The following is a 21284-nucleotide window of genomic DNA, read 5'->3' on the forward strand; positions in this document are numbered from 1 at the left end:
TTTTGTATTTTTAGTAGAGACGGGGTTTCACCATGTTAGCCAGGATGGTCTCGATCTCCTGACCTCGTGATCCGCCCGTCTCGGCCTCCCAAAGTGCTGGGATTACAGGCTTGAGCCACCGCGCCCGGCCAAGGATGTCCTAGTTCTAAGGAAATACACACTGATGTATTTAGAGGCAAGTGAGCATGATGTCTACAACCACCTCTCAAATGGTTCGCAAAAACGTGTCTTAGTGTAGAGAGAGTGAGAGCACAAATGTGGCCACACATTAGCTATTGATGAGTCTGGGTGAAAGACATATGGTAGTCTTCGGTACTATTCTTGTATTGTTCAGGTAAAGTTTAAAATCATTTTAAAACAAAAAGCTAACGTTTATTAGGAGTACCTCTCATGATAATATTGCAGAGAAAAAAATGGAATTTAAGAAAAGTATCTTCATTGAAGTTCTAATACAGTTAATGTATCTAACTGAAATGTTTTACTATAAATAATAAAAATTCCTTTTATTAGCATCTCAGATGTGCAGAATAATACAATAATCATTCTCAGTGGGGGTTTCCCTCCTCCTTAATATCATGACACAAGCCATGTGAGACCCGGAAGCAGGTTTCTGGCACAGGAACTGCCCTTTGTCCAGTGACAGATAAATTCCCAGAGCACCATCCCCACAGCAGATACGAAGCCTGGCCTCTTGATGAATTCGGGAGTGATCCTTCCAAAAACACCACTTCCATTTTTTCACTCCCCTGAAGAAAACCATGGGTTCCCCCCAGCCTTGAGGAGGAAGCCCAGGCCCCTTGGCCAGGCACGCAGGACTCTCCCTAACCCACCGCGGCCTGACTGCGCTTTTGGTCTGCAGGTTCCAAAGGTGCCACCCACCCTGAAGCACTATCCTCTCTATGTCCACCTGCCCTCTAAGCCCTTCCCATTCAAGGAAGATTCAGCTCAGTGTGACGCCAGCTGCATGGGTGTCCCCAGGTGCCCCCAAGAACTTGCTTAAATGTAGCATCACACACCTTTATTTCTTAAGCCTATATCCCTGCCAGAGGTAGACAAGTGCTGTTCCTTATTCGTCTTGGTGTCCATAAGATGGATAATATGTGTGCTCAGTAATTACTGAAGCAAGGGCAGTCCACATGACCTCTTCCATGTCACCCGCCTCCCCTCCACAGTGCTGGCAGAAGAGCTTCGGGACCTCCATGTGGCCCCACTGAAAACCACTGCTCATGGACTACTCTGTGATGGGAACCTTTCACGGGAAAGACAGGAAGCCATGTTCCATCTTCGTCAACTACTGGAAAGCTCCATGGACAGCTGGGAAATGAAATCAACTTCCATGTCGCCTCTCCCTCTCCACCTCCCGGGCCTCCCTGTCCTCAGCAGGGGCTGTCAGGCCAAATGGTCCCTGAGGCCTCACGCGCCATCTATTTTCAACACACATCACTGTTTTCCTCTGCAAAGTGGGACTTGTTAGGCCCTATGGAATCAATATGGCAGCCCTGAGCCTAAGACACAGGCGTCTACCACTTCCAGCAACCAGGTGTGCAAATTAGAACAAGAAAGATTGTTGTGCATTTTATAAAAAGGTCTTTCCTAGGACTTTTTTAAAAACCAGAGAACATGCCTTAGGACACCTAACTATTTGTGAAGTATTTATTTTAGCATGATCTCCCTTTGAGGGGTGCAGTCAGGGTGCATTTCACCTTTCTACCACTAGACAGCACGAAGCAAAGGTGCACTGCGCTAGGCCAGCCACAGGATCAGAAGGGCAGGACACAGGCAAGCCGAAATGGTGGGAAAGAGCAAGGCCAACGGCAGTGAAGAAAATCCGACTGAAAATAATGTAGAGAAAGAGAAGGAGAGCCGAGCTCCGGCGGCTGCTGGTAACAGAGAACAGGCAGGAAGTGAGGTGCACGGTAACCTGCCGGGGAGCTTGGGCGACTCCCACCTGAGAACCTGTGCTCTGAGAGGGCACGGGGATGAGGGTTCCTGAGCAGTCAGGGTCTCACTTCCTTTGAGGATAACTAGGGGTACCTTCCCCCAGGAGGGCTGTGAAGGGTTAGGGATGTCAGCTCTTGGCATGGGACAGAAGGGACTGCCTATAAATGCTGGCTTGAGATGGAGGTGCAGGTGGTGACAGCTAAGGGGTGCCACTGAACTCCCCGTGGATCCAGAGGGGAGTGGACAGGAAGCCATGTCAGACCACGGGACCTGGGGGCTGGGTGGACTGAGGTGGAGCCACTAACCAGGCCTGGCGCCTGAGAAGAGGCCAAGAATGGCGCTAGCTCTGCTCCACTTCCTCCGGCAGAGCAGGATTGCTCATATTAAAGCTGTACCGCCCATGTCCCAGCCACTGTTTTAGATATTAACATGTTTAATCCTCACATCAGCCACAGGAAGTAGGTGTTGCCGTCATCTCTACTGTACCATTGAGAAAAGGCAGCTAGCAATGAGGTCATGTGCTCAAGGTCACACACAAAGGGCCTGGCAGGGCTAGAATTTGAACACAGGTTGGGCTGGCCCCACACCTCCTCTTAAGACCTCCCTTCAAGATACAGACACCATCCTGTCCACAGACTCCCAGGCCTGGAGGTGTCTGCACCCCGTCCACCCTTGCATCACCCTGCAGGGGCTCCTTACCGGCCCTGCCTCAGCCCCATGAACACCTAGGGGCAGCGCCCAAAGACCCCTCTCCCAGTGACTCTCATTCAAGACAGACCCAGCAGAGGGGCAGTGAGACCTTAAGTGAACCCCTATAATAAATGTCCATTTATTAACGACATCGGAAAATACTGGAAGGAAAACATGCTCCTTTTTCCTTCCATGCCAGACACACAAGTCTCTAAGAGGTTCAGTGTACTGTGGAAGGCACGAGTTTACTGTGCCCTTTTTACACCTGCTCAAATGTTGCCTTTCTCCTATAAAACATGCACCAGACCTCACTAGCTCAAAAGGCAAAGAACAGGGTGGCTGGGAGGCAATCAACTTCAATACCATTTTGAATGAGGCGGTTGCTGTTTTGCTGTATGTGTGGGGACCTCATGTTCTTTAACACTGCGTGACATCCCAGTCGGCCTGTCCCCTGACTTCTTGTGCCCACAGGTCCTTACTGAAGTGGAGTCAGAGGATTCTGTTACAACCTAAGTTAGCAGGCACCTGGAGATTGTCTGCAGCGCACTCAGCAGGAGACGCACTCCAAGAGCGAGCTGTGGGGAGAGGAGGCGGTGGAGAAAGGGGCCTGGTCCGCAGGGAGTGAACACAGCCAGCCCCATCATTTTCTGATGGCGCTGGGAGGTGGGTTTGATGAGGCTCTGGGCAGGAGTGGTCACCGGGGGTACAGGGAACCCAAGTGGAGGCTGCCGTGGAGGAACTCATGCTGACCTGATTACATGGTGGGCTTCAGCTTGGTCGGTTAAAAAAAAAGACACACACCCGCAAACCCACAGCACAAAGCCTTCTAGCGGGAGATAGAGACAGGCTTGGAGAGGGAACACAGATACTGTGTGGAAGAATCTAACCGGGTTATGCGCATTCTGGAGATTCTGCACACATCCCCCAGAGAGATGCAGCAGCACCTGACAGCAGCCACTGAGGCTCTGCATGGCAACCCCAGGGCTGGGCCCTGCACTTGGCTCCCACGTAGGGCCACAAGCTGCACTGAGTGTAGGCCACTTGCTCAAAGTCACACCAGGCGGTCTGGCTCCCGGGGCCTTGGCCCAGGCCACTGTGGCCTCCTTTGCCTGCACACTGACCAAACACCCAGACGCTAGCCACACAGGGTGCCTCCTGACTTGGGGCTGCTGTTGGAAAGTGACAGAGGAGCTCTGACCTGGGAGGAAGGCAAAACACTGGCCTCTACTGTCTGGGTAATCATTTAGGAAACACCAGGTGGTAACTGGATAGAGTACTGACCAACAGATCAGACTGCTTTTCCGTTTCTTGTTTAGCCTTATTTATCCTCTTCCCCTTAGAAAAAACTAGCAAAATACAATTTGAAAAGAGCTAATAAAGTATCCACATTTTAAGAATAAAAATCAAACAAATGAATAACTCAATTGAATTCAACAGTGATTTTGCTTGGTGTGGTGCTAAAGGATTTTTGGAGGAGGAGGCAACCACAACATTCTTCTTCTTTTTTCTTTCCTTCTTTTTTTTTTTTTTTTGAGATGGAGTCTCTCTGTCACCCAGGCTGGAATGCAATGTCACGATTTCGGCTCACTGCAACCTCCGCCTCCTGGGTTGAAGCTATTCTCCTGCCTCAGCCTCCTGAGTGGCTGAGATTACAGGTGCCTGCCACCACGCCCAGCTAATTTTTCTATTTTTAGTAGAGACGGGGTTTCACTATGTTGGCCAGGCTGGTTTCGAACTCCTGACCTCAGGTGACTGGCCTGCGTTGGCCTCCCAAAGTACTGGGATTACAGGCGTGAGTCACCACGCCTGGCCTATTTTTCCTATTTCATAAATGATCAGTCAATCTATGTTTTAGCATAATCACTTAACACTGTTTATTTTGCATCACTGCATCTGCTGGCCGCTATGCAAAATTTGGCTGCTGAGACACGGTGCTAACTAGTGAGGGGCTTATGGGTGGGAGTCAAGCCTTGAACAAAGATAACCTGAAGTTTTGGGTGTATTCATGAGAAAAACTCTCATCAGGCAATTGTCAATTTGTTATTTGTAGCTAATCTCAGTACTTTTCCTTTCTATTGTGATTTATGTTTTGTAAAACATGTTTGCATTATTTCATTTGTAATTAAAATTTAACATAACATGCTGGCCTTGTCTCCAAAGATTTCACACTATTCTGCAGCAAATATCCTGCCGGTTTGCTGTCAAGATAAGCGGAGTTTTTTTGTTTTTTGCTTCAACCTGGTATGAAACATCCCTTTACAGTTGTGGCTTATGAAGGGAATAACTGTATCACACGAGCTCGAGGTCGCAAGAACTTTATCAGTCGATCATTGTTCATCACCACCTGAGCAATACCACAAAAAGGAGATGGGCCAGTTTATGGATCATTGCAAAACTAGACAATCATCCCCATGTCAGCTACCAATTTGCTTTCACAATTTGCTTGAAAAGTCTTTGCTAACAAGCCGTCCTTCACCCCTCTGCCACCAAATCTGAAAACATACCTGCATCTGCACCTGTTCTCTGCCTTCCCTCCTGTTCAACAGGTGGGGAGGTAGTCTGGTCCTTTCTTGTTCTGGATCCCATTCTTTTTACCTTCTCGAGGACTGGACTCCTGCCATACACAGCCTCTTTCTTCTGTATTGTCATTTTCTCCTGCTTTACCAAGTGATTCCAGCCCTTTTCATTCAGACAGGCTTTGGTATCGTTCATCTTCAAGAAACCCTCTCTTGACCTCACCTACCTTCCCAGCTGCCGCCTGGCTCCTCAGCCTTCCTCCACAGCAAAACCTCCAGAAAGCCTCATCTGCCCCTGCCACCTCCACCCGCTCACATCACATTCTCTCCTCAACACCCGCCACCCGGGTCCTTATCAAGGTCACCGGTGACCTTGAAGCTGCCAAAGTCATTTTACTTTAATGTCTGTTTTGACTCCCCGGTCAGCACTGCCCACTGCTGACATCCCTTCCTTCTGCAATGGCTCTTCCTGGGGCCTCACACATCCAACTGTCCACCTGGCGTCTCCACTTAGATGTCAAAATAGTCATCTCCAACTCACTAGGAAAACAAAACCTCCTCATACCTGCCTCCTCCCAACCTGTTTCTACCTTCTGTGCAGAAATTCAGACCCAAACGCTCAGAGTCATTCTTGATTGATCTGTTTCCCCCCAGTACTCACATCCACATGCCAACAAGTCTAAATGGTGCTGTTTCCAAAATAAATCCCAACTCAGACCACTTTTCTCCACCCCCATGATCCCCTCCCACTGCAAGCTGTCCCATTACCTTTCCTCTGTACTATTACAATAGTCTCCGAAGTGGCTACCCTCCTTCAACTCCTGCCTCCCCACAATCCGTTTTCCACCCACAGCCAGAGTGACGTTGATAAAACACACGAGATCTCACGGCTCCACTGCTTAGAACCCTCCAAAGCTTCATGCGTCCGGACACACCCGGCCTGTAAGGCCAATGGTAAGATCCAGCCTGCGAGTCTCTCTGACCTCCCCACGGCAGCCCTTGGCTGACAGGTGCTAACCACATTTGCCTGCTTTCCGTTACAACTTCAGATTCATGGAACTCCACTGAAATTCACGTGAAAGACACCACAGAGACCAAAAGACCCAAAGAGCAACCCACCCGTATTTACCCCGAGAAAATTCTCAAGGTATTTGTTTCCAAGTCATTACTCTCATTTTCCTTCTTAAATTGAAGAACCCTAAAATTAATTTTTAACTTTAATGTAACGTATTTGGTTCAAAAGTCATCTTATCCCTACAAGAAAATTAACTTAAGACCCTCAAATAATTGAATCGTGACACTGACAGGCTTTCTCAAGGATTCAATCTCAAAAAAGTACTGGACTGAGTAAAGCAGTGTTTTGTTTACTATTGAAATACTTGATTTAGCTCTACTTGTAAAATCTACTTGTATATTATAAAAAACATGTATTCTTGTAAATAAGTTAATTTTCCAATGGAGCATAAAAGTCAGATTTGTCTTGATATCATTCTGAATGAGGATCATCAAAATATGAAACCAAGAATCACACAATTTAATAAGTAATATAAATACTTCCAAGCACTATGAAATAAATGTCATGAAAATTCTGGGCATATTAAAATTAAAAATGGCATTTTCAGAAGGAACATTGCATATTTAACATTAATTTCCTTATTTATATAAGTCTGGGCTATATTAAAAGTATAAAAATATACATAAATATATACATAAAATATACTCTCATCTGACATGTGCGTAGACATTTAAGACAACAGAATGTCAGGCTTAAAAAACACCAGTAAAACTAACCCCCACAAAATATACCTCTGAAAGAGCACTGTAATTACATTTGCATCTGCTGGTGCTAAATTCTCCTTCATTATAATGATAATTAATTATGCTTTCTGATAATAACTTTTAAGTAACCTTAATTTATCTTTATGAAAATATATGCATTCAAAGCAAATGGTTTCTCAAGTTTTTAATTAAATATGTTCATGATTTAGCTACAAAAACACTTTCACAGATTAGCTGCTTTGGATTCCTTAGACAATACAGGTGGGAGTTAGCAATTGTTTCTGGATTTGGGGTTGAATATGGGATACCTCATCAACCGTGAGACTGTCATGAACACGAGAAAGAAGATATGAGACTGATTAATAAATCTTAATTTTAATTTCTCACTAGATGTTAAGAATAACATTTCCCCCTAAATATATAAGATGTTTTATGATTAGTTTTAGGCAAACAAGATAGGATAAATCTGAGAACTCAGATGCTTTTCTATAAATGTCTACATCTGAAGTTGAAACGAAACACTCCTGATTTCAACCAGGACCACGTAGTTCTGGGTTTTTGCCAGTGTACATAGTATCAGTGAGAACTGGGAGGACACCTGCATCTCCAGTTAGCGGAGGATCCTGGTGTGGCTGTAGCATCTTCTGCCTACCCTTTCCCCGCCATGTCAACTCCTTGCCCTCTCCAAGGCATCCAATTAAAGACATGGGGCCAGATGCCCGGCCCCTTCTTCCAGCCAGCTTGCCACTCCTCACTCCTCCATTTTAGAAATTCTACAGGTATCACTGGCTCTACATTGGTATGCTTATCAGAAGCAAAAATCATATTAAAGGATGAAAATAAAAGCTTTTTAAAAAAGTCATTTTTGGCCAGGCGCGGTGGCTCATGCCTGTAATCCCAGCACTTTGGGAGGCTGAGACGGGCAGATCATGAGGTCAGGAGATCGAGACCATCCTGGCTAACACGGTGAAACTCCGTCTCTACTAAAAATACAAAAAAAAATTAGCTGGGCGTGGTGGTGGGTGCCTGTAGTCCCAGCTACTCGGGAGGCTGAGGCAGGAGCAGGGCGTGAACCTGGGAGGCGGAGCTTGCAGTGAACTGAGATCGCGCCACTGCACTCCAGCCTGGGAGACATGGCGAGACTCCGAGACTCCGTCTCAAACAAACAAACAAACAAACAAACAAAGTCATTCTTATTAGCCATCCCAACACAGAGCCCACAGGACAATGGTGCTCTGGAGAGAAGGGGTGGGGTGAGTTGGGGGACACAGGCCTTGCAGTCAGGGCAGGGCCTCTCTATTTTACACATCAGTTTCTCCACATGCTTCCCTTCAAAGAGAGGATTCTCAGAAGGAAATGTCTCCAAACCACCATGCCAGGCAATACAAACTTTGAAATACTGTTATTGTTGAATACACACACACACACACACACACACACACTCTTCTGGTGCACTGTAACAAAAATGACTTTCTGAGAAGCTTAACAAATACTTTTCCTTTGAAACATGCTTTATGAAATAACCAAATATTTTAAAGAAATGTATATTCTGAAAATGAGAGAAAACTAATATTGATGTCACTCTTTTGCATAAGCAATACTGCCATCCAAGTGATTAGGAAAAGCAGCCCTAAATAATGTGGATGTGAACCAAACTGCATTTTAATATGATAAACATTCAGAAGTGACCCATGCTATCATTTTTTAAACAAATGTATTCTTCTCTTAATTGATCTGAAGGCTGTGCATCTTAACAGTAAACTGAATTCTGCTGTTTCTGTAATTCCCAGGGAGACAATTACTCACCGTAAGTATTTTTCTCTACTCATGTAATTTCTACTGTTGTTATCTGGGAAACTGCTTAATTGTTAGTTTAAGAATACAGACAGGAAGAAAAGCACCATCAACATTTCTTAAAGGTATGCTGCCTTCCTGATTATCAGCCTTCCCCAAAAACTCATAAAAGCATGTCTTGCAATGCCATTGTAGTTAATTTTTTTTTTTTTTTTGAGATGGGAATCTCGCTCTGTCGTCCAGACTGGAGTGCAGTGGCATGATCTTGGCTTACTGCAACCTCCACCTCCCTGAATCAAGCAATTCCCCTGCCTCAGCCTCCTGAGTAGCTGGGATTATAGGCGCACACCACCAAGCCCAGCTAATTTTTTTTTTTTTTTGTAGAGATGGGGTTTTACCATGTTGGCCAGACTGGTCTTGAACTCCTGACCTCAGGTAATCCACCCACCATGACCTCCCAAAGTGCTAGGATTACAGGTGTGAGCCACCGCCCCTGGCTGTAGTTAATATTTTTAACAAACACAAATATTTTGGTACAGAGTATGTATTCCTCTTAGGCATTTAGAGAGCTGGATTTCAAAGAAAGTTAATAATGAATTAGTATCAATATTGATTATCAACAAGAAACCTTATTAAAAATGGTTCCATCTTTCACTAGTTGGAATATTTCAGTAAGCACTTCTTACCTGGGAATATTCAAAGTCAGTGATAGGGGCTATGCTCTTGATGTAGTCTGATCGAAATTGGTTTTCAGGGTTGGCCAGCGGAACTGGAGGTATTATAGTACTCATTGCTGAAACAATTGTCTAAAATGGAATAAGAAAAAAATATGGATAAACATTTAGGCTCCATGTATGATAATCTACAATATGTAATTTCTGTCTACAGTTTTAGAATGAAGTGCACTTGACCTTTCTAGTAAACGATCATTTAAAAAAGTCCTTACCACGATAGCATCTTTAACATTTTTCCGGATGTCCAGAATTTTCTGTTTCTTTTCCCTGTATTGAAAGAGAGTTGTTATTAGCTTAATTTACCCTTAGCCCACTGATTCCAATCAACTGAGTGGGATTTTAAATTTCCAGCTACAGCACTGACCTAGACTGCTTTCACTAGAGGTCAGTATCATCCCCTAACACAACATCTGCTAAGGTTTTATCTGGGAAAGGAAAGCACCCTCCTTTTCTCATTTGCACTCTAAACAAACTTGAATGCACGTTTTTTAAATCTATAGCTTTAAACAACCATGCAGCTTACATAAAAACAAGGCAAAATCGCTATGAATATTGCATATAAATATAACCATGCAGCTACACTTGTAAATGTATTTTACCTAGGTCTATCCCACGGAGAATATGCTGATAGTTATAAACTGAAATAGATGCAGACAAATATTATATTGAAAAAATATACTGAGATATTGGTTAAGTGTGCTCAGAGCAATACCAGTAATACGGATCAATACTCCAAGAACACCTACAAATCATATTTTGTCAAGCAAGTTTTTTTTAAATTAGACACTAGCAGAAGGAGGATTTGCCTAAATAGACCAAATCCAACAGCAAATATCTAATTTTTTCCCCCTTGAATGTCTACTCAATTATCAAATACATTGTTTAGAGAAAGCACTTCTGGGACGTTTGGGAGAGACGAAGTTTGCATGCAGTTTGGAAGCAAAACCGAAATTGATCATTCTTACTCGGGATTAAACCCATTGACGTGCAGGATCCTCATCTGTTTGACGATAGTGCTTTTCCCAGACTCACCAGCCCCTGCAAACAAACAGAAAGTAGGCTGTGAACTGTGTCCGGATATCGCTGCCGTTTCTCACCGCTAGCCGGGTCTGAGCAACCCTCCTCCCCCAGCACAGGGACTTCTACACGCGGGTTCCTGGCTGGAGGAGCTCGCCCGGCCGCCGTCTGGGCTCCGCCGCTGGGCGGTGCGCGCGCCCCTCGCCCGGCCCTGCCCGCCCAGCCCGGCGCTCGCCGCTCCGGACTGTGCGCTCCGCTGGGGCCTGGAGCCGCCGCGCGCCCCTCGGCCTTACCCAGGAGCAGCAGGCGGTGGGTAGCCTTGTAAGCCAGGCGCTCTTTCTGCAACTGCTTCTCGATCTTTTTGTTGGCCTCGCGTCGTTCTTTTTCATCGACGCCCTGGTCTTCTGTGGTCTTGCTGTTGCCGCCCAAACACCCCATGCCTGCCCGCTGGGATGGACGCCAGGCACTGAAGAATGTGCGCAAAAAGCAATAGCGAGTTGGAGACGTGCGCGGCTCCTGCGACGGCGGGTCTCCTTCCTGCTGCTGAAAGAGACGGTCTGGTCTCTTCGGTGTTTTCCGATTCCGAGCAGGCGTTTCTTCTCCCTCCCCCTGCCCACCGCAAACTCCCAACTAAATGGCTGCAAGGAAGACGCGCGGAGTAAAACGCCTTTTTAAACGAGAATTGTTTTAAAATCTGCTGGATGAATGCGGCACAATGAACGGAGACGGGAGGCGAGGGCGCCGGTCTCCGCTGGAGACAGCCGAGCTGGCGTCGCGCCCTGGGTTCGCCCCGCGTCCCCGCGCCCGCACTCCAAGCCTCGCTCAGCCCCGCCCAGCGGGTCCCCGAGGGGGCGGCGCGCTCCACTGGGTGCTGGGTCCCAACCAGCCGGGGTGGTGGCTGAGCGTGGCGCGGAGGACAGCACGCGCCACCGGGGTCCCACGGGGCGACGATGGGCACCTGCCGGGCCGGCTCGCGCCCCGCTATTCCTCTGCCGTCAGACGTGCGCCCCCTCCCTGGTCTGGGATCCTGGCGCGGGGAAGGGAAAGGGAAGCTGACTTTGGGGGCGGCTGGGCCGCTGGTCCCGGAGCTCTCGGAGAGGCGCTACCACGCTGGAGGGGTCGGGGAGCTGACCCCCCACGGAGCCCGGCCGGCGGGGGCGCTTACACGCTGGCCGGCCTGGGTTCCGGGCCTGCGGCCCTTGCAGCCCCTGCAGCCCCTCCGCCGCACCGCGGTTGCCTGGTTCTCTTGCACCCCGAGCCGGGAAAGTGCGCCTGGGCGCGCGCCCCGTGTTGGCTCGGACGCGTCCCTGCTCCTGGCGGGCGAAGACTCCCGCAGGATCATGCATATTCTAGCAGGGAGGAGGATCCCTCCGAGGCTCACCAGTCACACCGCCTTTGTTCTGCTCAGCTTCTAGACTATTCCAGCTCGCCCACGTCGCCGCCTCCCGAGCCTCCTGTCTTTACCTCCAGCCCCCGTTTCTCCTGTGCAGTGCTCCCAAGCAGCACTACCACTCTTCCAGAAGGCACTGTGGCCTCGAACCTGGAGTTGTAGCAGAGGAAGGAACTAGGGCGCGAGACTGGCACCTGCCTTCCCGTTACTGAGACCCTTCCAATGGGGTCGCAGTCGGCAGCTTGGCGTTTGCAGTGCTGGACTTGGGGGAAGGAGGTCAGAAGAGAGGGTCGGGCCGAAGTCGTGGACGCCAGCCGTGGGCGTGGAGAGGTCACTGTTCCCTGTGTGTGGCTGCTCCCGTCCCAGTTGACGGCTTGGCGCTGCGCTGTCTTCTACTTGTCTTTGCTCAGCTCCGTCGTCCCTCCACCTTCCAAGAAACCTACACGGTCTTTTTCACTGCGGAGCTGGCCTTCTTCAGGAGAACAGACCCCAGCTCGCCCCGGTCCCCCAAGAGGCGCTTCCCCTACCCTCAGGCCCGCCGCTGCCCTGTGGACCTTCGCCCTTCACCCAGCGCACCTTCCCCTCTCCACTCTTGCTTCAACTTCTGCTACCGGCTGGTTTCCCTCAAGCAAGCCAACACATTCAACTCTGTCCCACCTGAACCACACAACACCTTCCATCTCACTCCCCTTGTTAGTTCCACCAGTTTTCCTCCTAACCACGGCAGCCAAGAGTTAGAAAGGTCGCGTCTGACCCAGCCTGTATTCCCCTCCTGCTACTCCCACCTCGGCCCCTGGCAGCCTGGCCTCGACATTCACCCCACAGGGAAAATACGCTCATCAAGGTCATCCAGGGCCCCCCAGGGGCTAAGTCTCAGCCACGAGGTTTGGTCTTTATTTTCTTCGCGTCTCTGTGGCTCCTGCTTTGACTCCTCCTAGAGACTGCATTGGGTTTCAGGCTGTCCCTCTGGCTGGTGCATCCAGGCTCCTCCACCCAGGGGTCCGAGCGCAGCCTCTCAACCCACACACATGTTCCTGACGGGCTGACTGCATCCTCCATAGTCTGCCCACTCAGCTCTCACCGTACCCACTGCGGATCCCTAGCCCAGCCCATCCTGCTGACCGCCACCGTCCCGAGACACACTGCCCCCACGGTGCCGCAAGTGTCTGGAATTCACCTTGCCAAGGACTGAGCTCATGCCCCGTGCCACCCTCACACCTTCTACCTGCTCCTTTCTCTCTCTGTTCTTTCTCTGGAATCAGGGCCCCTAATTTTCCAAACCAGAACGGTGGGAGTTATGCCAGACTCTATTTTCTTACAAACCCCAACAGTTACTGCATCCCGTTGAGTATCTGTCCTGTTCTTTCTGTGGCGTCTGCCACTGCTGTGGTCTTAGATTACTAACAGAGCTGGATTTCAGAGGCCTCCGGAGGGTTTCCACTGCCTCCTGTCTCATTTCAGTGCACCTTGCACAATGCTGCTACTGCGGTAATACAAACCCAGCCACATCACTGTCCCCATCAGCTACAAGCCCCGGGCCTGGTCCTTCTGGCTGGGTTGGTATAAACTCTCCCCTTCTTAGGGCTTACCCCTTCGCTCCTAACACTCCCAGTTCCTGAACAGGCTGGTCGGGTGCATGTGCTGCTTGTGTCTTGGGAATACCTGGGGACTGACTCTCTTTTCTGGGCCAACCCCTAGTTATCCTTCCAGCCTCAAGCTGGGCGTCACTGCCTACCTCACACTGGGGGTTAGGCATGTCTTCTCATGCTCTAAGGGAGCACCAGAGTCTCTGCTCGTCCCACCCATCACCTTGCATTGTGATGGTTTAACTGTGTCCTCAAAATTCCACTAGACTGTAGACCCCTTGAGGGCCGAGGCTGAGCCTGTCCTGGTACCCGCTGCACCTGTACCTGGTTCAGTGCCTGACCTGGAGGAGATGCTCTGGGAATATTTGTCAAGGGAATGAATGACATCATGAAAGCCAAAGAAAACTCCAGCTCAAAGTGTGAATTCTCATCAAAGGAATTTCATGACCACACGTTAAACTAAAAAAACATTTGTTCAGTATAGCACTTTTCAGTAAATATTCCTACTGAAAATAAAAATACATTTTAAAAAAGCAATGAATTACTTTTCTAGACATAGGCAGAAGCAAACATACAGTGTCAGACTCCATTCTGAGCGAGGTTAAAAGTTCAAGTTTTGTGGAAGGAGACTGTTTAGCACAGTTTCCACAACTCACATCTTGTGAGTGTGTAAACACATATATTCACACATGGCAATATCAACCCAGCATGTGCTATGGCTACTGGGGCAGTGAGAAGGGAAGATTTTTTTTTTTTTTTGAGATGGAGTCTGGCTCTGTTGCCCAGGCTGGAGTGCCACGGCATGATCTCGCCTCACTGCAACCTCTGCCTCCCAGCTTCAAGCAATTCTCATGCCTCAGCCTCCCAAGTAGCTGGGATTATAGGCACCTGCCACCACACCTGGCTAATTCTTTCTATTTTTAGTAGAGATGGAGTTTCACCATGTTGGCCAGGCTGGTCTCAAACTCCTGACCTCAAGTGATCCAACCGCCTCAGCCTCCCAAAGAGCTGGGATTATAGACCTGAGCCACAGCGCCTGGCCAGAAAATGTATGTATCTATGCTTTTTTTTTTTTTTTAAAAAGCATAGAGTAGTGGGATTTTTATAAGGATTTGCCAACTTTTTTAATGTCAAGATTTCTATAAAATGTTGGAGAGCAGGGGACAAAATAAATCCCTTGAAAACTTATAAAGGGAGAATTATGTTAGAACCTGAAGCCACATTTTTAAGGCAGTCTAATATTTAGTTTCTCTAAAAATATAGCAAAATATTTCCACTTGTTCAGATTTAGCGATCACTGTTTTTTTTTTTTTTTTTTGAGACGGAGTCTCGCTCTGTCGCCCAGGCTGGAGTGCAGTGGCCAGATCTCAGCTCACTGCAAGCTCCGCCTCCCGGGTTCACGCCATTCTCCTGCCTCAGCCTCCCAAGTAGCTGGGACTACAGGCACCCGCCACCTCGCCCGGCTAGTTTTTTGTATTTTTAGTAGAGACGGGGTTTCACCGGGTTAGCCAGGATGGTCTCGATCTCCTGACCTCGTGATCCACCCGTCTCAGCCTCCCAAAGTGCTGGGATTACAGGCCTGAGCCACTGCGCCCGGCCTAGCGATCACTGTTAAAGATAAATTCTATACTTGAAATTTAAGAAGAATTAGGTAAACAGATGTGATGAAAAACATACCAAAATATACCCAAAAGGTTAGTATATTAATAATACAATGATAATGTGTGTGCTGTAAAACTGCTTCAAGTTATGGAGTGATTGCTGGCACTGGGTTAAATCGTTTCCATGGAACAATTTACTTGGTATTTGCCCTAAAAGGTGGGAACTATTGTCATCATCATTTTACAGAGGCTGAGAGGCTGAGTAAGAAGAGTGTCTGGGACACAGACCCTCGTAGCCTGGCTGCAGCATTCGCACTATTACCTGCATTGTGTGCCACAACACATTGCCAGCACTCTAAAACATAAAAGCACTTTCCTTATACAGTGAGGAGACATTTCTTATGAAAAATGCAAAGCCAATCTTAGCCTGTTTTCAGGCAGGAATTCAACACACCTTAAAACATTTTTTAACCCAATCACCTGACCTTTTTTTAGTCTGGTCTGGGAAACCGATTCTCATTTGTGTTTAGAACCATTGGATCAGCATCAGGTGTACCAGCTGGCCACCTGGAGCAGTGGGAGCAGGGCTGGGGGCGAGGGTACCAAGAGCAGAGTGGCTCCCGCTCCCAGTGTGAGCGTCTGTTGCTAGGCAACCGCAGCAGCAGCATTGCGCTCCCCGGCAACACACCCACCTGCGGGGACCCAGGGCTGCCCTGGGAGCTGCGGGCAGAGGGTCCAGGCTGACTGCGCCAGAGCCAGGAAGAGAAGGTCCTGGTCACCTCATGGAGAATTTGAAAGGCACCAAAGTAAAACAGTTGTTTCCTCACTCTTGTTGAAGTTCAAGACATACAGGGTGTCTCAGAAGGCTTTCTCTCTCTCTCTCTCTATTTCTCTTTAAACTTAAGACTTTTATCTTTTTCACACCCCAATAGGCCTGGGTGGTTGATTTTCCTTGCTCCCCTATCCATCCCCAGTACCCCTACCCTTCACAATGAGAAGAGCATTTGCTGTTGCTCTTTGGCTCAAAGAGCACCTAGGCTTAGGCAGCTGACTTACAGTGGATCAGTGAGCGGGCATCCGGTACTGGTTCAGCCACTCAGCCCTGCCTGGGTAGTGGCATTCAAGCCTTGAGGGCAGGAATAGATGTCTTTGACTTTAGGATATTGAAGGGAAATTTCTGGCCCACATTTGCTGTTATTGCATCGCCAACCTGATGTTCAACATATTCCTGTAACACCTTAAATCAGGCATTCTTACTTCATCCCTGAAGGCTTCTTTTGTTCCCCAGAGAATCTCTTCAGGGTATCAGATTAGATTCCTCAAACGCCTCTCTCAGGAGCTCTTTCTCCACCCCATCTTTGGAGTTCTCATTTCTGGTGACAGAGACATGTAACAGGAAGAAAACCGATGATGCAGCAACCAGACTCTCAGTTCAAGGCTGTGGGCAGCGTGGGCAGTTCGATCTGCGCTGAGAACATCAAACAAATAGAGCTGCTTCAGAGGCCTCTGACGCTCCTCAGCCTCACGAAAATATACGTAACCCTGTGTAAGTTCATGTGATCTCTGTCCAGAGAAAATCACCATCTGTCCGTGTTCTTCCAAATCCACTTGGAAATGAAATCCTTACCTACTGAAGTGTGAACTCTTGTCATGTCCAAGGAAAATGTGACTTCATCCAGAGCCTGAGTGCCTTCCTCAGAGTTCAAGAGGGTTTCATGATGTTCACTTCCAATATGATCTGCCACTCTTCCAGCAACCAATAAACCAGGCCTGCCCTCCATGCCAGTCACAAAAGTCTGGGGAGTGTACTTTGTACCGCGTCTCTTTCAGCTGCTTCACCTGGGTGGCAGCAACCACGCCAGAGTCCAAGCCCCTAATAAAACGGAGCCTATCCTTCTGTCTGTCATCAAAATTGTCCTTCTCCTTTTTCTCCCTCCTTCTTCTTCTTTCTTCTTTTTAGAGACAGGGTCTCACTGTGTTGCCCAGGCTTGCGTGCAATGGCACAATCACGGCTCACTGTAGCCTCAATCTCATAGGCTGGAGGGATCCTCTCGCCTTGGCCTCCCAAGTAGCTGGGACTACAGGCATGTGCCACCACTCCTGGGGAATTTTAAAATTTTCTGTAGAGACGGGGTCTTGCTATGTTGCCCAAGCTGGTCTTAAACTCCTGGGCTCAAGTGATCCTTCCACCTTGGCCTCCCAACGTACTGGGATTACAGGAGTGAGCCACTGCACCCAGCCCTAAATGCTTCTTAATATCATGATTGAAAAGGAACTGAAGCTTGCTCTTCAAAGTCTCTGTCTCTAAACCTGAGAAGTTTCTCCACTGTCACCGAGGGCATGTAGAGGTTGTGCCTGCAGTGATGATATGTAACCATTTCCACAGATGCAACTTTGCTATTTGCCTTTAAAACCAAACTTCATAGTGTCCCAAAAGAAAAGGCTCCACTTTTTTTTTTTTTTTTTATACAGAGTCTCGCTCTGTAGCCCAGGCTGGAGTGCAGTGGCGCGAACTCGGCTCACTGCAAGCTCTGCCTTTTGGGTTCACGCCATTCTCCTGCCTCAGCCTCCTGAGCAGCTGGGACTACAGGCGCCCACCATCACGCCTGGCTCATTTTTTGTATTTTTAGTAGAGACGGGGTTTCATCGTGTTAGCCAGGATGGTCTTGATCTCCTGATCTAGTGAACCGCCCGCCTCGGCCTCCCAAAGTGCTGGGATTACAGGGGTGAGCCACCGCGTCCGGCCAAGGCTCCACTTTTAAAAGGGGAGTCGTGGAGTGCTCCAACGGAACAAGAACTTCAGCTCTGAACACACAACCAAAATCCACCTTGTGTTATGGCTTTAAACAAAACCCAACTCCCTACATATCTCTGCCCAAGAACACTTTCTTTTTTTTTTTTTTTTTGAGACAGAGTCTTGCTCTGTCGCCCAGGCTGGAGTGCAGTGGCCGGATCTCAGCTCACTGCAAGCTCTGCCTCCTGGGTTTACGCCATTCTCCTGCCTCAGCCTCCTGAGGAGCTGGGACTACAGGCGCCCGCCACCTCGCCCAGCTAGTTTTTTGTATTTTTTTAGTAGAGACGGGGTTTCACCGGGTTAGCCAGGATGGTCTTGATCTCCTGACCTCGTGATCTGCCCGTCTTGGCCTCCCAAAGTGCTGGGATTACAGGCTTGAGCAGAACACTTTCTTATTGGCAGTATCTAGCAAAGTCATTGCAAACACATCATCCAACATGCAAACTGTTTGCTCAGTTCTCTTTTGTCATAAAGATGACAATGATCTCACCATTCACCTTGGCCTGGTGTTCAAATTCAAAACGGTGTTGCATCTTTGTTTTGTGGCTGTAGCTTTCGCTATTGTAACAGGCCCACAAATATGGATATTTCCTCACTCAAATTGGCTGCATTCCAAATAGCTGATCAACCACTGACAATGGTGAAATCCAAAGGAGCAGTTGCTGTGTCCACTGGCATTCTCAAAACGAAATGCGTGTGAACAGAAAGGCAGCCATCGCTGCCAAAGAGGGCCCAATGCCATACGTGGTGCGGGGAAGCCATGGGCTCTCAGTGATTTATTCAAATGTGATGGAAGAGACTAAGCACCAGTGGGTTAGGTTGGAGGGGACAGTGGGGGCCAGGGCTGCAGAAGGCATCTCAAAAGTCTGAATGCATTTGAAAGGTTATTTAAATTTCTTTTATCCTTAGTTTTGTACATTTTGAATAATAATTTTCTTTTAGTCCTTCTGATTGAAGATGGCAAATGTTTAAAAAAAGGTCACCTGTTCTCCGGTTAGCTGAGCTCAAGTCCCCAATAGCAGTAAGAAGGGAATTTGTTTCCCATTATAAGGAGCCTCCCACCCCTACAGAAATTTAATTAACAACTGGATGAAAGGATGAAAAAATTCAAGGCAGCTGTTTCAGTTCATGACAGGCCAAGATCCAGGAGATGCTAGTCAAGTTTGAAAACTGACTAGATCTATGTACAGCACCAGATAGTGGATTATGAAATATTAATATAAAAAATCAATAGAAAATATAGTAATGGTCTTTCTGTAGTCTTTATACTTTAAAGGTTATTAAAGATGAAAGCTGCACTAAGACTTTTGGAACAGGTACTTCAACAGTTTTAACACCCATCACAGTGGCTCACACCTGTAGTCCCAGCACTTTGGGAGGCCAAGAAGGGGCAGATTGCCTGAGCTCAGGAGTTTGAAACCAGCCTGGGCAACATGGTGAAACCTCAATTCTACAAAAAAATATAAAAGTTAGCCAGGTACGGTGACATGCACCTGTAGTCCCAGCTACTTGGAAGGTTGAGGCAGGAAGATTGCTGGAGCCCAGGAGGTCGAGGCTACAGAGAGTCACGTGTGCATCAGTGCACTCCAGCCTGGGTGACAGAGTGAGACTCTGTCTCTGAGGAATCAAACAGTTTACGAAAGGTGAATGGTCACTAAATTCAGTGCACTAACAATGCTCCAAGAAGCCGATAGCTACAGCCTGAGAGTTGCAAACAACTGGGTGGTGCTGGAGTTGTGGCCGTTGAGTGACCCATGTGCACACATCCCTCAGCTGGGCTCCCTTCGTGACATTTTAAACAATTTGCTGTTGTTTTATCTCTTTTTTTTCTTAGTATCTTGGTGGAAATAACCTAAGTAGATGATCATTCATTTTTAGCAGCAGAGATCATCCCGTGACCTAATTATAATACACTTTAAAAAATCATGATAAAAATTTTAACAATTTTTAGAGAAAAGCAGGGAAACATTTTTCCATTTACCTTTTCTGTACATAATAATCTGTGATCAAATATTTTAGGATGTATTGAAATAATTTATCTTCTATTTTTCTTACCCCTATAACCAAAGTAATATTAAGGAGCTTTTAGAAGTATCATCCGTAAAGAAGGATAACATATTCTTCTTTAACTCACATTTTTAAAAACCAGAATAACACTGAATCAGTAGGAAAAGTAGGTTACATGTCTCTGATTTCACCCCTTGTCCAAAAATCCAGGACTGAAATATTCCCACTAAAGCACTGGACTCAGTGGCACAGATAGGAGTTTAATTACTGTGTTAAAACAGAAGGTGGAAAGGCCTTTGAATACGTTAAAACAAAACCAAACAAAAGCGTATCCCACAAAGCATACCAAGAGGAACCTGCAAATAGAATGAACTATCAGGGTCTTACAATTCAAAAACATCCCTGAAAACCACCAAACTAGGTCAGGCTGGGAGGCAAGGGCAGGTGTGGGGACCACTGGTGTATTTTAAGAGAAACCGCACACATAAAAGTTGCATTTAAAACACATTTTACAAACCAGAAATCAAATAAAGTGCCCGATAATTTTCATCTGAACAGTGAAAATCAGCAGCCTCCTCTGTTTCAATCTGCTGTTTAACCTCAAATAGCCTAGCAGCATTTTGGACTCCAGCAGATACTCAAACACATGTTGTTTAGCCAATGTGTTTTAATACCAAAGTGAAGTTTCAAAACCAGTGTAAAATGCTTTAAAAATGGTGCTTTCTTTACTAGCTAACAACAGATGAAGTACAATGTAAAAATTTTTCCAGCAAATCTACCATAGATGAACAAAGTTTCTATCTGAAGGAATATTTTATGATAAAAAATAATTTTAGCACTTACAGACGGTTCTAGATACCCTGACTTTTCTACTCTTCAAATAATTATATTCACAAACATATTTTAGTATAAAGTGAGTATAAACATATTTAGTACAAAGTCTTTTGATTTGGAGCAAAAAGAGGAACAATGGGGTCTGCATTTTAAATGCCTAACAGTGGTGGTTGGTTTTTTTTGGATCAGTGAGCGCTCCTGTGGAAAATCAAAGGCGTAGTGAAAATCTCAGCGCCCACACCTGATCTCATGTGGCCCCTAGGCTAACACCTGATTCCATACGAATCCTAGCACTAACACTGCTCCAATGTTGGAATTCAGTAACGTCTGTCTGCCTCACACTATTCTCATATTTTTTTTTATTTTTATTTTTTTTATTTTTTTGAGACGGAGTCTCGCTCTGTCGCCCAGGCTGGAGTGCAGTGGCCGGATCTCAGCTCACTGCAAGCTCCGCCTCCCGGGTTTACGCCATTCTCCTGCCTCAGCCTCCCGAGTAGCTGGGACTACAGGCGCCCGTCATTACGCCTGGCTAGTTTTTTGTATTTTTTAGTAGAGACGGGGTTTCACCGTGTTAGCCAGGATGGTCTCGATCTCCTGACCT

The 21284-nt window shown here is 47.2% G+C and overlaps 1 protein-coding gene across 2 annotated transcripts in view; it reads right to left on the minus strand.

The window, feature by feature from the left end:
• Window positions 1-21284, minus strand: part of GNAL (G protein subunit alpha L) — a 212357-nt gene that overhangs the window by 126326 nt on the left and 64747 nt on the right. The window contains exons 2-5 of one of the 2 annotated variants that reach the window (XM_033178367.1): window positions 10765-11014; window positions 10420-10492; window positions 9667-9721; window positions 9407-9526 (exon numbers count right to left, since the gene is read on the minus strand). In XM_033178367.1, coding sequence (XP_033034258.1) covers window positions 9407-9526; window positions 9667-9721; window positions 10420-10492; window positions 10765-10909 — 393 coding nt within the window. In that variant the 5' untranslated portion in view covers window positions 10910-11014. The remainder of the gene's footprint in view (window positions 1-9406; window positions 9527-9666; window positions 9722-10419; window positions 10493-10764; window positions 11015-21284) is intronic. The other variant, XM_033178365.1, reaches the window with a different exon arrangement.

This window comes from Trachypithecus francoisi, unplaced genomic scaffold, assembly GCF_009764315.1.
Source record: "Trachypithecus francoisi isolate TF-2019V2 unplaced genomic scaffold, Tfra_2.0 Lachesis_group19, whole genome shotgun sequence".
NCBI classification, from domain to species: Eukaryota; Metazoa; Chordata; class Mammalia; order Primates; family Cercopithecidae; genus Trachypithecus; species Trachypithecus francoisi.